The 16854-nt window shown below is 32.9% G+C and overlaps 3 protein-coding genes across 6 annotated transcripts in view; 2 read left to right on the top strand and 1 right to left on the bottom strand.

Moving 5' to 3' along the window:
• Window positions 1-16854, bottom strand: part of LOC108749946 (glutamate-gated chloride channel) — an 80425-nt gene that overhangs the window by 62636 nt on the left and 935 nt on the right. The gene's annotated exons all lie outside the window — the stretch shown is intronic.
• LOC108749948 (fructose-1,6-bisphosphatase 1) lies at window positions 384-5986 on the top strand. The gene is made up of 4 exons (XM_018489031.1): window positions 384-668; window positions 2454-2918; window positions 4412-4601; window positions 5730-5986. Exons 1-4 carry the CDS (start codon window positions 493-495, stop codon window positions 5919-5921), a joined length of 1023 nt encoding a protein of 340 aa, XP_018344533.1. The 5' UTR covers window positions 384-492; the 3' UTR covers window positions 5922-5986.
• The window catches only part of LOC108749947 (septin-2), an 18675-nt gene continuing 8811 nt past the window's right edge, over window positions 6991-16854 (top strand). For 2 of the 4 annotated variants that reach the window (XM_018489026.1, XM_018489029.1), the window contains exons 1-9: window positions 6991-7061; window positions 7437-7613; window positions 9407-9499; window positions 10780-10945; window positions 11087-11237; window positions 12005-12170; window positions 12698-12866; window positions 13319-13400; window positions 14155-14260. In XM_018489026.1, the coding sequence (XP_018344528.1) occupies window positions 7052-7061; window positions 7437-7613; window positions 9407-9499; window positions 10780-10945; window positions 11087-11237; window positions 12005-12170; window positions 12698-12866; window positions 13319-13400; window positions 14155-14260 (1120 nt within the window). In that variant the 5' untranslated portion in view covers window positions 6991-7051. Of the gene's footprint in view, window positions 7062-7432; window positions 7614-9406; window positions 9500-10779; window positions 10946-11086; window positions 11238-12004; window positions 12171-12697; window positions 12867-13318; window positions 13401-14154; window positions 14261-16854 lie in introns of all 4 variants that reach the window. The other 2 variants (XM_018489028.1, XM_018489030.1) reach the window with 2 other exon arrangements.

Here is a 16854-nt window from a genome sequence, read left to right on the forward strand (position 1 = left end):
ATATATATATATATATATATATGTGTGTGTATATTTTATTACTTTATTCTATATTATTTTAATTTATTGTACTGAAGAGAACCCAAAATCTAGAGGTCAAAACGTATACCGTAGAATTAAGAGATAATAATTTGTTACTGAGAACCTGTGTGAGCTCAATAAGCGGCATTACCATATTTATATTAATTTATTCTTTCTGAGGCTTGTTACTACATTTCATTAATTTCGCTTGCGTCGCGTCAATGGCTCTCCCTCTCTTGTCTCTACATTCATGGCCTACGACCTCGTAAAAGAAGTTCACGCTAGAGTGAACTTCGGATACTCGAAACACTCGAATATCAATGTTTTCATTGTTGTGATAACATGTTGCTGACTAACTCTGGGGCCTTACATAACGCGACGTCTCGGAATCACTGCTTTCAGTCTCCGTCGGGACAGTAGTCTGGGTCTATATTTCTCGTTCCGTCCGCTGTTCAAAAAGATACGGCCACGATGACATCGAAAAACACAATTATAGACTCAGACTGCATGACGTTGACGAGATTCATGCTGGCGGAACAACGCAAGGCACCAACAGCGACCGGTGATCTTACACAGCTGTTGAATAGCATACAGACTGCCATAAAAGCTGTCAGCTCGGCCGTGAGGAAAGCCGGTATCGCTAATATGTGAGTAAATGAGTAAATATGAGTTTCCGAAATTGCCTCAGGACGAAAACTAATCTCGCCAACGTTTGCAAGGAAAACGCGAGCGTAACGCGCGCGTGGAATGTGCGCGATTCCGTCGTTTTCCCGCATGGCCGAATAGGCGAAAAAGGAGCAGCGCGAGAGAAACGGAAAACACATTTCGTGATCTCGTAAACTAGACGTTCTAATGGCATATTTAAGCGACAGAGATAGAGACACTTTACGAGATATTCAAATTAATCTAATTATAATTTGTAATCTTCATGAGTTCGGAACTACGCTGCTTTACGACTATACATTTTACATCGCGCAAATACATCTTCCGACTTGCAACGGTTTAAGTCACTTTGTGACAAGATCGCTTTGTGACTGTCAAATGGAAATTGGATTTTCATATATTATATCCGGCGGATGTAGTTTATGCGATTTTACATTTTCACCCGGCACACAACGGTCAGAATTTAACACGCGGAGGGAGGGAGAGAGAGAGAGAGAGAGAGAGAGAGAGAGAGAGAGAGAGAGAGAGAGACTCGGACCAATACATGTACAATGTGTAAAGTCGTTCGTAGTGTCGTGGCTAACGTTTACTCTGAACCGGCGCACGTCTCTCTATTTTATTCAAATGTATTCGGCAGCGGTATAGTCTCATACATTTACCGTCGTGCTCAAGCTGCCAATACACGCCAGTAAACATTAATCTCTACGCCTTGACAATTCTGTAACCTTGCATGTAAATAACATATAAATGATTTCCTATTATTACAGTGCCTGTGGTACACACCGCACAGCATGAATAAAACAATTTCATGACTGGTCGCTCTCCATCGACCTCCGAAATAAACTTGCCTTATCAATAATCTCACGGGGATTATGCTTCGAACTGTATGAATTAAGATAACCGTAATGAAGTTAATAAATAATTTTATATAAACAATAAAGACAATCCTAGATTTATTAATTCCCATTTGCCTTTATGTTTATGTAAAATTAATTCCAAATCTTTTTTTACGTAATTAACAATTATTTTTCCACATATAATTACAAATTATCATAACGTTTCTTATCTGAACACGTTTTCATAGTATCTATTTTTATCCATAGAATTATTATCCATTGATTTAAATATCTGCTAAATAAATCATCTTAAATTTTTACAAAACAATTCTAATGATAATTTATTTTCTAAATAAAAGTTTTATATATTCCTTTTACAATCTTTAATGTGTTTACTGTTTAAAAATATTAAACGTAAAACAATGTCTTTTTCATTGTCTTAAATAATAACTTGTTCCACAAAAAATTCTTCCTTTAATTTTATCATAATTTTATCATAGAAAAAACATTTTCAACCGTCCGTTTCAAATATTAATCGAATCCTTCTGTATTGAAGTTCGTAAATCTTCCCTCTTGAGAAGAAAGTCTTCTCTCATGAAAGTCTTAAATCTCTGGAGAGTCTTTCCTTCGACGTGATTCAATATCTATACGTTCAAAGTTCTTCTTAAAAATTTCTACATTTGATTATTAAATAAAGACTGTATCAAGAGATATAAATGTATCGACATCTTAAAATATTATTTAAAACAGTTGAAATTTTCCAAAAATTTAAATAATATTTCAAATGAACTTTTATCATATATTTTTGTCGCGTAATCAAAGTACTTCAAGTCTATTACCAACCAGAACTAATCGAATCAGCTACGCAATGTTCGTTTAGGCATATTTAACTAGTTGATGTTAAACGCACGCGACGTATCGTTATTCATTCAGGTACGGCATCGCCGGCAACACCAATATTCAGGGCGAGGAAGTCAAGAAGCTGGACATCCTGAGCAACGAGCTCTTTATCAATATGCTGACATCCTCTTTCACCACATGCGTGCTCATAAGCGAGGAGAATCAACACGCCATTGAAGTGGAAACGGAGAAGAGCGGCAAATACGTCGTGTCGTTTGACCCGCTTGACGGCTCGTCCAACATTGACTGCTTGGTCTCAGTGGGTTCGATCTTCGGAATTTACAAAAAACCCGAACAATCCGGAAACTCCATGCTACAAACCGCTCTGCAACCGGGAAGAAACTTGGTTGCGGCCGGATACGCTCTATACGGATCAGCAACTATGATAGTGCTCTCGATCGGTCAAGGCGTTAATGGATTCACGTACGATCCGGCCATTGGGGAATTTATACTGACCGAAAGGAACATGCGTATGCCCGATAGAGGCAATATATATAGGTATGATAAAAAGAAAGACAAATGTTCATTTCTACCAATGTATCCATGTAGGATTTTACAATCGGGTATTGCTTGTATTGCTTGCTATAGTTCAGGTACCGTAAATATAAATGACTTGTGGAACAGAGCACGTACTTTTGTTAAATTTAATCGTGGTATCCATCCATGGGTTTCTAAAAAAAGTTTAGATTTTCAATTTTCTTTAATGACTTACTACTGGATGGATACCATGACTGAATTTAACAAAAGTACATGCTGTCCCAAGTTATCTGTACTGATCCAAGTCATCTATATTTACGGTACTGGCGCACAGTAGTGGCAAATTATTGGCCCAGTATTGACTAAGTACTGGATGACAACTTGGCCTAGTATTGGCAGATGATACTGGTCCAGTTATTTTAACCAGTCATTTGCCAGTGATGACCCAGAATTACCTAGGTAGACAGAACCATAACCGTCTACGTTGACAGTCGTAGCGTTGGTTTCGTTGTAACCGCTAGCAACTCTATATAGATAGAGTAACTTTAATCTCAATTTGACTTTTTATCTTTTTCTGTTTTAAAACTTATAATCGTAATTCTAGGACTTATTACCGTATTATCAATGTAGTTTAATTTTAATCTCGGTTCAATCGGCTTCAACTAACTTCATCTTTTTCTAGTTTTAACAATAAAAAAAAAAGATAAAAAGTTTAAGTTGAGAGAACAGAGATTAAAATTAATCTTCATTGATAGAAATGGGTAATAGAAAAAGATAACGAATAAATTAAATTAAGATTGAGCCTTATGCACGATTGACTCATTTGTATTCCGCATATTTCTAATTCCCTTTGAAAAACTGGGAGCATTAAGTAATTGGTTGTAAGTTATAACATTTATATACAATTTTAAGTGTATGTAAGAATCACTTGATAATTTTATTATAAGTATATTTGTTAAAGTGATAAAATTTAACTTGGGATATGAATGATCCATCGTATGAAGCAAAGGATCGGGAAATTGTGTGTACTAAGGCTCAAGAAGTACATCAAGCCAAGAGAAAGTCAAATAATAAGTTTATATCTTGACGTTATATCTTCACGAAAATGATAATTTTTGGTTATAAAATTGGATTGTTTATTGACGTTAAGAATCAAAATAAAGTCATTTTGATTTTTTGTTATTTGTGTGTTCCTTGAGGAGTTAAAGTTCATCTACATTAGTATATAGAAATGGAAAAAAGAGAGATAAAGAAATGAAGGCTATGGAATGAAATATGCTCGGCAAACAATTTCGATGAGTTAACGTCTAACATCCGCATATAATGCATCGCAAATAATGCATCGAAATTGCCACGAGGTTTCGATAAATTGTGAAACCAGACATAGTCAATGTAATCACGAGCAGAATCGATATGTTGAGTTCGAATAAAGTTTTTATGGACGCAATTACATCTTTTTTGGGATTCGGTCATTATTGATCGCAATCACTGAAATCACGTATGATTATTTACAGTATTAATGAAGGTAACGAGAGTACGTGGGACTCGTCTATTAAGGAATATGTACGTTCTAAGAAATATCCCGCAACCGGGAAACCCTACAGTGCCAGATACGTGGGCTCCATGGTCGCCGATGTACACAGAACGATTAAATACGGCGGTATCTTTTTGTACCCTGCGAGCAAAAGCAATCCCAATGGCAAGGTAATTTCGCGATAATTTCTGAACTTTCTGTCGAACTAATTATTTGATGAAGAAAACGAATCAGGCAGAAGCAAGAACGATAAAAACACACAAAGGAAAAAAACAAGACAAATACAAAAACAATGAAAACAAGACAAATTCAATTTGCAGCAATAATAACAGTATATTACGACATATTTCACATCATCCCATTTATCTTCACCGCGGTCAATAATGTTTTCTTTTTGATTCTCTCTTTTCACTTCGATTATTATTAACACTTCTGATCTCGCTCTTATCACCACAGACGGATTGAGTAATAATATAACCCGCTGTAGAAACTTCGCCTTATAAACTATAAATTGTTTTTACCATTTATCCGATAAATGTGCAGGAAAGTATTGGACTTTAAAAATTATTTTATCTAGGCACAATATAAATATTTGGTTTAAACTTAAATTAATGCATTCCTATAATTTCTACATAAATTTCTATAAAATTTATCGGATTTCGCGTATTATTCGTCCCGGTAAACGTAAACACGATTACAGCTCTCTATCAGAAGACCGATACCGGGGTCAGAATTTTAAGAGAACGTATTTATCGATAATTAACTTACAAAATATTACGCTTCAATTTATACCATTATATTTACGCATAATATAATATTATTAAATACTTTTCATCTATTCTATATCTTACGTATCAAATATAAAAATTTCATAATAAATCAAATTATCCACTAAAAGAAAAGTGTTTCGTAATTACATGATAAAATAATTGTGATTCAGAAGCTCCATTTTTATTAATAAGTTAATGTTAATATTACTGTAATATACAGTATAATAACTTTATATGTCTAATTCTCTTAAACATAAAAAATTGTATTATATAATAATTTACGATAATATCGAATATTAATATAAAGATATTAAAATATCAATAATGAATAATAAATAGAATAACCATTTTTATTCGATAAATGCAATCGGAATTATAGTAAATATAACTATATTATTACAAATACACAGTTGAAAAAAAAATGACTATAAATTTTAATTAAATTGTTAAAACCATATTGCAGTAATTGCAACCGTTCTTTCCTTTCAGCGTGCCACTGATATTCATTCCGTAATTTCATAATTTCAGTTACGACTTCTGTACGAATGCGTACCGATGGCTTTCATAGTCAAGGAAGCCGGCGGTCTGGCAACAAACGGAAAAATTAATATTCTAGACATCGTTCCGGAAAACATTCATCAGAGATCACCCATTTTTTTGGGCTCCAAAGACGACGTTAACGACGTAATGACGTTTATAAGAAATAAGGCCGAGCGATGAAAAAAACGAAGAATCTTGTTCAAATATTTACACAACTAAGAGTTACATCTCTTTTATACGACAGATTGTTATTTTTTGTAACATTTTGCAATATAAAGATTTTATTAAATCATCTACGTTTTAACTATTTCATCAAACGACCCCACAGTTTAAATGTCTGAATAATTCGTTATTGCCGAACAGTAACGCCACACGGAAAAGAAATTAATAACAATTAATTAGTAGAAATTATAGTCACACACAGCGCGGAAATGTAATAAATCTCACGTCATCAAGCGCTTTTACAGGTGATTACGAATAATTACGGGTGATTGTTGGCAAATCCGTTAAATCCGAAAATTCATCATGTTCTCGCGGAGACCCGAATTACGCTAAACGTTAACTCGTCGGATTATTTAATTTATTCGGCGCACATGCGAATCCAAATTAATCACCTGTATTCAAAAGCGTCATTAATGACACCGATAAGAAATACTGTCGAGCGACCATATTAATATAACGATCTCGTTAATATCTCTTTGAGGAATTCACACAACTTACACACACACACACACACACACACACACACACATATATATATAAACCTAACATGCTAGATTTATATATAATATATTTATTATTTTTATACACAGACTTATACGTACATATATTATGAGTCTATGAGAACTCTTATTCAATCGGCGGACACGCTGTAATATGGAACTATCGTAGTTTATTCTTTTTTACAAATACCGTATCACACTTGCCGGTGTAAATGCAGTGTAAACGCGATTCGGCACGGAGCCGTTATCGCAGCATCGCGTCATCGCTGTCAAGCTTAAGCGTTGTCGGACAATCATTTCCGTTCTTCCATCTGTATAACCGTGAGCGAGACGGCGGGCGCTGATAACGTTGCTATTTATTCTACACGCACGCCTGGCTCTCAGCTTAACCTCTTCACGGCGTGCAGCCCGGAATGCATCATAGGAGCACGACCGACTATTGATCGACCGGTCGGCAGTGCGCCAGCGCAAGTCGAGGCCCGACGAGGTATTCGCGTGAACGCGAGCCGCCCTCGGCCTTAGTGCGTTTGGTCGACATTTGGCTGCCGTTATGTTCGTCACACGGAAGCACCCTTAGATGCTGCCATAATGTCCGGTGGTACGTAAACGTTTTTTATTGAAATAAAAATTGCCGCATGTTAAACCGGTCCACCGCGAAATCGTCCATTTTCTCCCCGAGTCGGCAAACCGGCTCGTTTCACGATCAGCCGTCATCTCAGTTATGCAGAAACACACGATATGACGCTAATAAGTACGTCGCTTTTATAAGAGCCTATGAGTCAGCTATCGAAACTGAAAACGCAATGCGATGCACGTAGTTTTACGTTGTATTCAGAGATTTCTATATATCGAACGTGCAGCGCGATTTTTCTTAATTATTGAGTGCTAATTGCTTCTATAAAAGATGGACGAGAGAAGATTTATCTAGATATCGATATCGCGATATTAATGACCGTTTATTTCGCTCAGTAAGACAGGGATTATATCGGCTTCGCGACGCTGCCGGAGCAAGTGCACCGGAAATCGGTGAAGAGGGGCTTCGAGTTCACCCTGATGGTATTGGGTGAGACCGGTCTCGGCAAGTCGACGCTCATAAACAGCCTCTTCCTCGGAGACCTGTACAAAGACCGGCGAATTCCGGATGCGGCGGGTGTGTGTAATTTCTATTTTAATTTCATCATTAAATAGGATGTCTTCAAGGACTAGACTATCGTCCAAATCCCCTTACAAATCAAATTATACTCGCACGGAGAAAAATGGATACGTTAAGAAAAAATTACTAAATCTTAATATACAGGGTGAGTCTGATAAAAGGTTCGCCACGTTTCTCTCGAAAACGGTTAGAGATAGGGGGAAGACGGCTATTGTTAAAATTATTAGGGTAAATAGGGGGATGTACTTTAATAATCTTGAATAAGCTTAAATATCCTTGGTTTTCACACTGTCAATAAAAATTTTTTTTAATGGAAAGGGATATTTTTTACCCGTTCTATTAACGGTGTTCAATGAGCTGAATATTAACTTTGCATTAGAATATCTTTTCGAAAATTCAACTATTGTCGGGATATAAGTTAAAATGAGTCAGACTGTTCACCATGTTAATAATAAATAACGATTCAAGAGTTAAGAGAAGTCCAAGCAAGCTTTCTACAGGCACGTTTAAACGAATTTTTAAAGATTTCTTGCAATAATGAAAAATTTCTTTCAAACTTTCAGTCTGACTTATTTTGGTTTGTATCTCGACAATAGCTGAATTTTCGAAAAGATATTCTGATGCAAAATTATTCAGCTCATTGAGCACCATCGATAGAACAGGTAAAAAATATCCCGTTCTATTTTAAACAAAATCTTTTTATTGTACAAAGCATGAAAACTAACATTTAAGGTTACTCAAAGTCATCAAACTATGTCCTCCTACTTGTTATCTTACAATTTTGATAATAGGTGTCTTCCCTATATCTCTAATTGTTTTCGAGAAAAATATGGTTTTTCACTTTTTATCAAACTCACCCTGTACATTTTTTTGAATAGTATTAAATAAATATTAACTTACAGAGTAAATATGTTTTACTGAGTAAGTAAATATTTACTCGATGAAGAAAATCACAGTTAAATCAAATTAACGACTATTGTATTAAATACATATATATTGAGTAAATATGTACTTAAAACTATTCAAACAAATATTTATTAAAATTTAGTATTTTTTTAGTGTAGTCTCATAAAAATATTCCAGTATTTATATTATAAGTCTAATAAAAATATTCCAGCTATTTTTGCCGAATTTATTGTTTAGATAAATTTTTACCTAAAGTAAAAAGATATCGGAGATGTAAAATAAAAATACATTACAACCCAATAGATAATAAATCCATTCAAATGATTATTACCCTATAAAGTAAATCATACTATTCTTAAGATTGTAAACACAATCAGCTTTCAAGATTTTATATTTTTGAGTAAAAGTAAATTTTATCAGGTTAACTTAGTATTTGCGGCTAAAGCAAAAAATATTAAGTAAATTCTATTATTGAGATGTTGTATGATAATTTATAAATTAATAGTAACAAATTGTGAAATGTAACAAGTATTTTACAGATTATATAACGATCGTTCATCATTTACCAGAAAAGTAAAGTAAACTTGATATAAGTAAACGCTTGCCTCTATAATATGGACCTGCCAATTCTGTAAAATTTACTAGAATTTTAGCGCACATCACTTTACATTTTTCTCCGTGACGTGCGGTCGGAATAATAATGACACCGTTTGATCGTGATGGAGAGAGGAGCTGTAGCATTACCGGAAATGGTCGCTGCTCTGAAATCTTCCGCATCCGCGAGTTATTGACACGCGAAAAATATTTGATCAACTTACATAGTGGGTAAACCGCTCGTCCCGATCTCGACGAGGAGTCGATAAATATTCATCGTTCACTTTCAGAGCGGGTGGCTAAGACCACCTCCATTGAAAAAAAGACAATGGATATAGAGGAGCGTGGCGTCCGGCTCCGCTTAACGATCGTAGATACGCCAGGTGAGAAATATTGATGAATTTTTAATTTTTTTTACGTTAAATAAATTTATATAAAACTAAATTATATAAAGCTCACTTGTTATTAAACAATATAAATGTGATGTGTGAGCGATAGCCAGATTACACATTTGCTAAAACATAATATTTCAAATAACATTAAATAAAATAAAAACATACGTTTCGACCAGAACATTCGGTCTTTATCAATGTTGTTACTATAAATATGTATAAGATTACATTCTAAACGATCATATACGTGAGTCGTACTAAACGACTATTATATGTAATAATATATAATTATAGTCGTTTAATATAACTTGCGTGTATAACCGTTTAGTGTGAAACTTTATATTTATAGTAACAACATTGATAAAGACCGAATATTCTGGTCGAAACGTATGTTTTATTTTATTTTATGTTATTTGAAATATTATATTTCAGCAACTGTAATCTGGCTATAGCTCATATATCCTAGTGTCACATTTATACAAATTTATATATTTTATTATATACGTACCAATAGATACGTTGAATTAATTTTTATAAATAGAGAAATATTTTTGTGAATAGCAATTTCTCAGTGAAACTGAGAAAAAAATATACCAAATTTTAATAAATATCCTTGAAAATATCTGTTTGAAATGTTTGAATAGCACTAGATTAATATTTATTTACGATAAATAAATATGTACCAAATAAAAAAAAGATAATTAAATCAATTAAATTATTGGACGGTAGACACACATAAGTTTCTAGACCAAAATCTACATAGCTCATTCGATGGTTCTCACTTCAAACCCTACAACTTTTATTTGAAACATTTGTTATTAAAAAATGCATTGTTCTCGAGACATTTTGTGTTAAAATAGCCAAATATATGCGGCCCCAAGTCAAGTACAGAATCCCAAGATGTGACCATCTAGAATATTATGTGATCTTCCGATTGATAACATTAGTTTTTTTTTTTATATCATTTTTGCAATGTAGAGCACGTTTCCTTGTAAGACTCGCCTTGACTCACAATGTGGGCTTCTTCATTAATTTATGTCGAACATTTCTCGATCTATTTTCAATTAGAGTTGGTTGTTCCATCTTTGGATAAACTATGTGATAATTTCTTTAGTAGATAAACAAAAGAGAAAGAGAATAAGAGGGTAAGAGAGTGAGCTAAAGTTTATCGAAAGGTAGAACAACCCAGCCTTAATATTGTTTCCTCACGATTTTCTGAAATAATTCTATAAGTGTTGCACAAATATCGTTCTATAACGGTAACTTTCAAGGATTCGGCGATGCGGTAAATTGCGAGGATACGTGGAAAGCATGCTCGGCTTACATCGACGAGCAGTTTCGCCAATATTTTACGGATGAAAGCGGATTAAATAGGAAAAATATTCAAGATAACAGGGTACACTGTTGTCTCTACTTTATACCGCCATACGGCCATGGGTACGTGATAATCCAGCTTCATGTATATTCTAATTTACAGGATTAAAAATAATTTTCATCTCGCGAAGGATAATATTCGAACGAAATTATGATATCAGACTCAATTACAGTTTTAACTTTAATATCTATCTTTCTTTATAGCCTCAGACAGATTGATCTCGAGGTATTAAGGCGTTTACATCGGAAAGTTAATGTCGTTCCTGTAATAGCGAAAGCGGATACTTTAACTACTCACGAGGTCAAAAAGCTGAAGGAGCGCATTTTGGCAGACATCGAGGAACACGAGATTCAGGTAGCATGCGAAAAGCTTTGGTTGGGGATTTGTGAAATTAGCACGGTATTCTCTATATTAATATAAAAAAATAATTATAATTCCAATAGTATTTTTCATAGTTCTGTATAAAAATAAAAAAAGTTCTGCATTGTTCCAAAAAAAAGTTTCTCCAAATCGTCGTGTTGGTTTCGGGTATTAAAAAGTTATTTAAAAATATGTGTGCAGCCGCCTTTGTTTAAAAGTAATCTGAGCATAGTACTCTCTTAGAATCCTCTGAAAGAGGACTAGAGAATTGCGAAATAATCAGCACTTTACCTTCAAGTGTCAAGCTATGTTTAAATTAATATTTAAAGTCTGAAAAAATTAGTAATTGTCGGAATTTTATTTTCAAATTGCATTCATTGATGGCACTCGAATAATACTGCTTGCGTAACTTGCAGAAGTACTCGGTGAAGTAAATAAAAATTTATGGTTTTCTTGTACTTTTTAGAAAGGAAGGTGTCGTACAGATTTGCGAAATTAATATATTTTTCAATTTTGATTTTTTTATATAAAAAAAAAATGCGGAGCTTTTTTTATTTTTTACGTAAAACTGTAAAACTATGAAAAGTGCTAGGCTGAAACTGCAATTTTTCTATATTGATAGAATGAATGTCGTGCTAACTTCACAAATACTTAGATTTTTTATTTTTAATATAAAATAACACGAATTTCGTAAGTTTATACTTTGCAATATTACTCATAATTATGATACGATAAATAACATTTTTTTCGTGTTTTCGCAGATATACCAATTCCCGGATTGCGACAGCGACGAAGACGAAGAATTCAAGCAACAGGATAAGGAACTGAAGGCGTGTATACCGTTCGCGGTTGTCGGAAGTTCGACGGTGTTGGAGGTTGCCGGAAAGAAAGTTCGAGGCCGGCAATATCCGTGGGGAGTAGTGGAAGGTGAACTTTTATATTCTACACATAAAATTAATATTTTCCATTTGTACTGATTTCACAACCCATTAACCGTTTGAGGTAAGTATAACGTTGAAAAATAAAATAAAATTTTCAACGTAAATATTTTGGAAAAATTTACGTGACTGTTATTTCATGTGGGCAACAACCTTCCTCGATCTACATAGCCAAAGAATTTAATTTCAATTATTATTATTAGATAAACCCTCACTAACGAACTACCATGTGAAAAAATTGAGAGTGCACTTCGGTGTAACATTAAAGAAATCATTCTATCGGAACAAGGATTTAATGTACTCGATGTCTTCACAATTACAAGAATACCGGCTTTTCAATTAGATTGTTAAGCAGGAACAAAAAGCAATTAGGAATTTAATTGATAAAAGAGCTTTTGAAGCTTCTGCGAGTAAAATCAATTAGCGTTTTCGAAAGCAGTAGAGATTGAACGCGTTAAAGTACCTCTGGCTTTCACGTGTCTCGATCTTTAACATTTCGATTCCGATTGATCACAGTCGAGAACCCGAAGCACAGTGACTTCGTCAAACTAAGGACGATGCTAATATCGACGCACATGCAGGATCTAAAGGACGTCACGCAGGACGTTCACTACGAGAATTTTCGGGCCCAATGTATTTCTCAAATTTCGCAGCAAGCGATCCGGGAACGGAGGTATTTACGCATGTAAATAAATATTGCATTTCAGTAGGTATATATGGTACAAACGGACGCTTATTCCGCGTTCGCAATGCGTACAGGACGCCACGAAAGCGCCGCACTCAAAATAATAATATTTTTAATATATGATTATTCATTATACTGTTATATTAATATTGGTTCCTTGAACTTGATATCCTTTCGAGTGTCCTGTGCGTTTTGCATGATTATTAAAAGCATCTATCAGTAATAGTTTCAAACTAGTTTGTGATGGTATGATAATTCAGATTAGTTTTATACAGTCCAATAAAAATTACAAAATTGTAAGATTGATTCTTTCGTAAAATTGCACGGTATTCTTTGCTTTAATAATATATATTACTTATAACTTAGCTTCGTTTGCATTTGATAAATTATTTGTAGTCCCACCTTCAAATAATCATAGGATAAAAATATGTCTTTCGTCTCTTTTTTTACAGCAAACTGAAAAGAGATTCCGGGCCGCACTTTGAGAATAGTATATCCGACACGGACAGACTTCTCTTGCAGAAAGATGAAGAGGTGAGCAATTTAACTGCCGTGTTAAGCTTTTCCAGGGACGAATTTGAGAAGTTAGAAATCAAAAAGTATTTTGCACTGAGAAAAAAATTTTTAATGTTTATAAATATAATTACATTTCACTGTAATCATGATCGTTACTACTATTATGTTAGTAACAGTAACTGTATAGTTTTATCAATAAATATGTATAACTGAAATGATAATAATTATAGTTAAATTATAGTAATTGCAACCATTTTTGTGGCAATAATAACTATAATTATAGACCTTTTCATTATCACATATATTTATTAATAAAAGTATATATATATATAATTATTATTACTAATATTGTCGCAATAATCATAATTGTAGTAAGATGTAATTGAGGGAATGGACGAAATAAAGGCCTATAAACAAAATCTTGATATCAATGAAATAACTTGCTACTTTTTCATTATACACAAATGGGTACGATATCAAAACGATCAATATATGAAAAAGCTAATTGCCGGAAAAAGGGCCTAAGTAGAATTGTGCCTTTATATTCCGCCCATCCCCTCAATTGTACTTACGAGTACGAGTTCCTCTCTGTGTACTATTCCAAGTAACGTAAATATTTCAATATTTAGTATAAAAACAGGCGTATTTTTTTAATATTATAATATTTTAATATTTTAATATCATTATATGTCTCTGGAAAAGTTAATCTTATTCAATTCAATTTTCCTGAAATATTTTCTCATATCGCTCACTATGCAATTCACTTTTGCAGATACGAAGAATGCAAGATATCTTGGCACAAATGCAAGAGAAACTCAAAGCGACCGGTCAAGTCGGAGGAGGAGGTGTTGGATTGCGAGGCCGCGTGGGCAGCCTCGGTAATGATCTCGATTCCGCAGACGTGGAGAAGAAACGTAACAGTATTATAGACGTTTGAAGTGTAGATCGTCCTCGGAATAGACATACATCCGGGGATATAGGATTTTCCTTCCCGAGAGATCTGTACATATTCGTCTGACTCTTAACAAATTTCTCTTAATGCATTACGTAAAATTTTCGAGATTGTAATATTAGCACGAATTCTTTACATATTATGGTATATAAAATATCAAATTTTATTATATTTGCCTCTATTTTATAATAAGAAAATTCAATGCGTATTCGATTAATTAAAATTTAAATAAATTAGATTTGTCTCTATAATATAAAATTAGATAATTAAGGTTATTAATTTTTTTCTCGATTATGCGTTATCTTTTGTAACCGGTTTGGAAAGATAGATAAAATATATAAAACCGCAAAAGATTCCATACTTATTCGCCGAATATATTTGATCAAATCGAGTTTGTACAGATCTGTCAACTATACTCCGCTAATGTCGGTGATACGTGAGATCGGAAGTGTTTTATACTTAACATGCATAGCTAATTTATAGAAATAGCAAACACGCATAATCGTATAAAAAAAAAAACTCGAGAGATATACAGGGAGTTTTTCAGGTTGAACCATTAAACTGAAAGTATGAATTTAGGACCTCACAATAAACAAAATTTTTTTCTGCGAATTTGATTGTAAAAAGATATTGCCTTGTTATTTTAATTTCGTTTAAGAGATATTGACTTATATTTGATTATTGTAAAACAATAACGGGAATAGATCTAGATACATTGACATTATTCATTCCTATAATCTGTATCTTATTTGTGTTAAAAATAACGATCTGTTCAAGCTTGTTAAAAATTTTTGTTGATTTTTGAAATTTTTAACATATTCAAATGTTAATTTAACGCAACGTAATTATGTTATTTGAATATTGTCTTAATGTCAAAATAACACAATTTATGAGTGAGCGTATAACATAAAAATAATATATATTAAAACATAATTTCTAAGATAAACGAATAAAATATGTATTAATTTAGCATATTATAAATAATTTTAGTATCAAAATATGCTTCCACAGTTTGCTTAGAAATTATATCATTACATTTTTTATATTGATTTTTTAATGTTCATTGCTTTATGACATATTTGACACAAAATAAATATGTTACAAAGCAACAAACGTTAAAAATAATTTGGGACACGTAACATTTTTAACACAAATTTTCCAACTGTGTAAAAAGTCACTGTCTGTTAAACGAAGCGTTTACGAGTAAACTTCCACAGAAAAATTTTGTTTGCTTTGAGGTCCTAAATTTTTCCTATATTTTGGCGGTTTAACCTGGAAGTACTCTATGGCTGTGTTCGCTTTGATGTTTACAGCACTTGTTGAGCACTAATTGTCCTTATTTAATATTTAATAAACAACAAGGATGAAATGACGCTTAAAGCATTGTGAGTACCAAAGCGAACACAGCCGTATATATGTATACATCGAGCATTCGTTGTAAACCGGACGTACAATTGATCGCACAAATACTGAAATCGGTGAAGAAATTCTCCCGTTCAGTTTGCTGTTTAATGTTAGTACGGAGATCCGTAGTCCCGAGTATGCCAAGAAGTTGCAAATAAAAATTATTACATAATTAGAATTAACATTCTAAATATACGCACAATAATTCATAACTATATAGAATTATATAAGAAGAGTGAGATATGCGAGATAAATTTAATTGTCGAAGAAAGATTCGCGTTTGCACGGTCACTACTTTACTAAACTTTTTGATTTTCTAAACCCTTTAAATGTGCTTTAAGTTCTTTTCTTGTGAGAAGAATTTGTAGATGTTTTGTAAGAATAAATATGCCACAATAAATGATAGGGTCAATTTGAATCTCAACAATTATTTCAAACTTTGTTTCATCCCATTTCATTTTTCCTTTAATTATTTAAAAAAATTTAATTTTCTAGAGAGAGAGAGAGAGACACCATCGCCTTGTCATTGAAAAAAACAACTTTTTTACTGCTTTTACTAAAAAACGACTTATAAAAGAAGAATCTATCAATATCAAACTATGATGTTTGTTGATGTATAGTTTTTCTCTCTGGAAGTCGAAGTTATACTTTATTTTAGTTCTGCTACATATATTCATTTCCATCTAAAGTTCTTAACTAAATATAACTAATTTGCGCGATTTAAAATTTATTTTCTGACTATATATCTGAAATTTAATTTTAAAGTGAACGTTGTAAATTTGCAATTATCACTCTTTGAAAGTTAAATAGAAAAAAAAGAGAAAAATATACTTCTTTTGAAATAAAAATGCGTAATAGAATCGGCTAAAGATAATAAAGAAATATTATTAAGATAAATGCTCAAGATAAATTCGTTTTTATTCTGAAGAAGAAAAATGATAAATGCTGTTTAAATATTTAATTAGTATTTAATACTACTTTATAAATTTTAGTTTTCAATTTAAAAAGTACAACATTATTTCGCTGCTATCGAAAGATCATAAATATATTTTGTATCATTACGGAAAATTATTTCCGAGAAAATCACTGCAAAAAATTAGAAAAATTTTATTTTGC

The sequence above is a fragment of the Trachymyrmex septentrionalis genome, unplaced genomic scaffold (assembly GCF_001594115.1).
Source record: "Trachymyrmex septentrionalis isolate Tsep2-gDNA-1 unplaced genomic scaffold, Tsep1.0 scaffold32, whole genome shotgun sequence".
NCBI lineage: Eukaryota > Metazoa > Arthropoda > Insecta > Hymenoptera > Formicidae > Trachymyrmex > Trachymyrmex septentrionalis.

What these genes read in the sequence shown, in the direction of transcription:
- LOC108749948 (XM_018489031.1), top strand. Translation starts at nt 493, where the DNA reads ATGACATCGAAAAACACAATTATAGACTCAGACTGCATGACGTTGACG. An exon ending in GATAGAGGCAATATATATAG is followed by an intron (nt 2,919 to 4,411) that starts GTATGATAAAAA and finishes GATTATTTACAG; the next exon opens with TATTAATGAAGGTAACGAGA. An exon ending in AAAGCAATCCCAATGGCAAG is followed by an intron (nt 4,602 to 5,729) that starts GTAATTTCGCGA and finishes TCATAATTTCAG; the next exon opens with TTACGACTTCTGTACGAATG.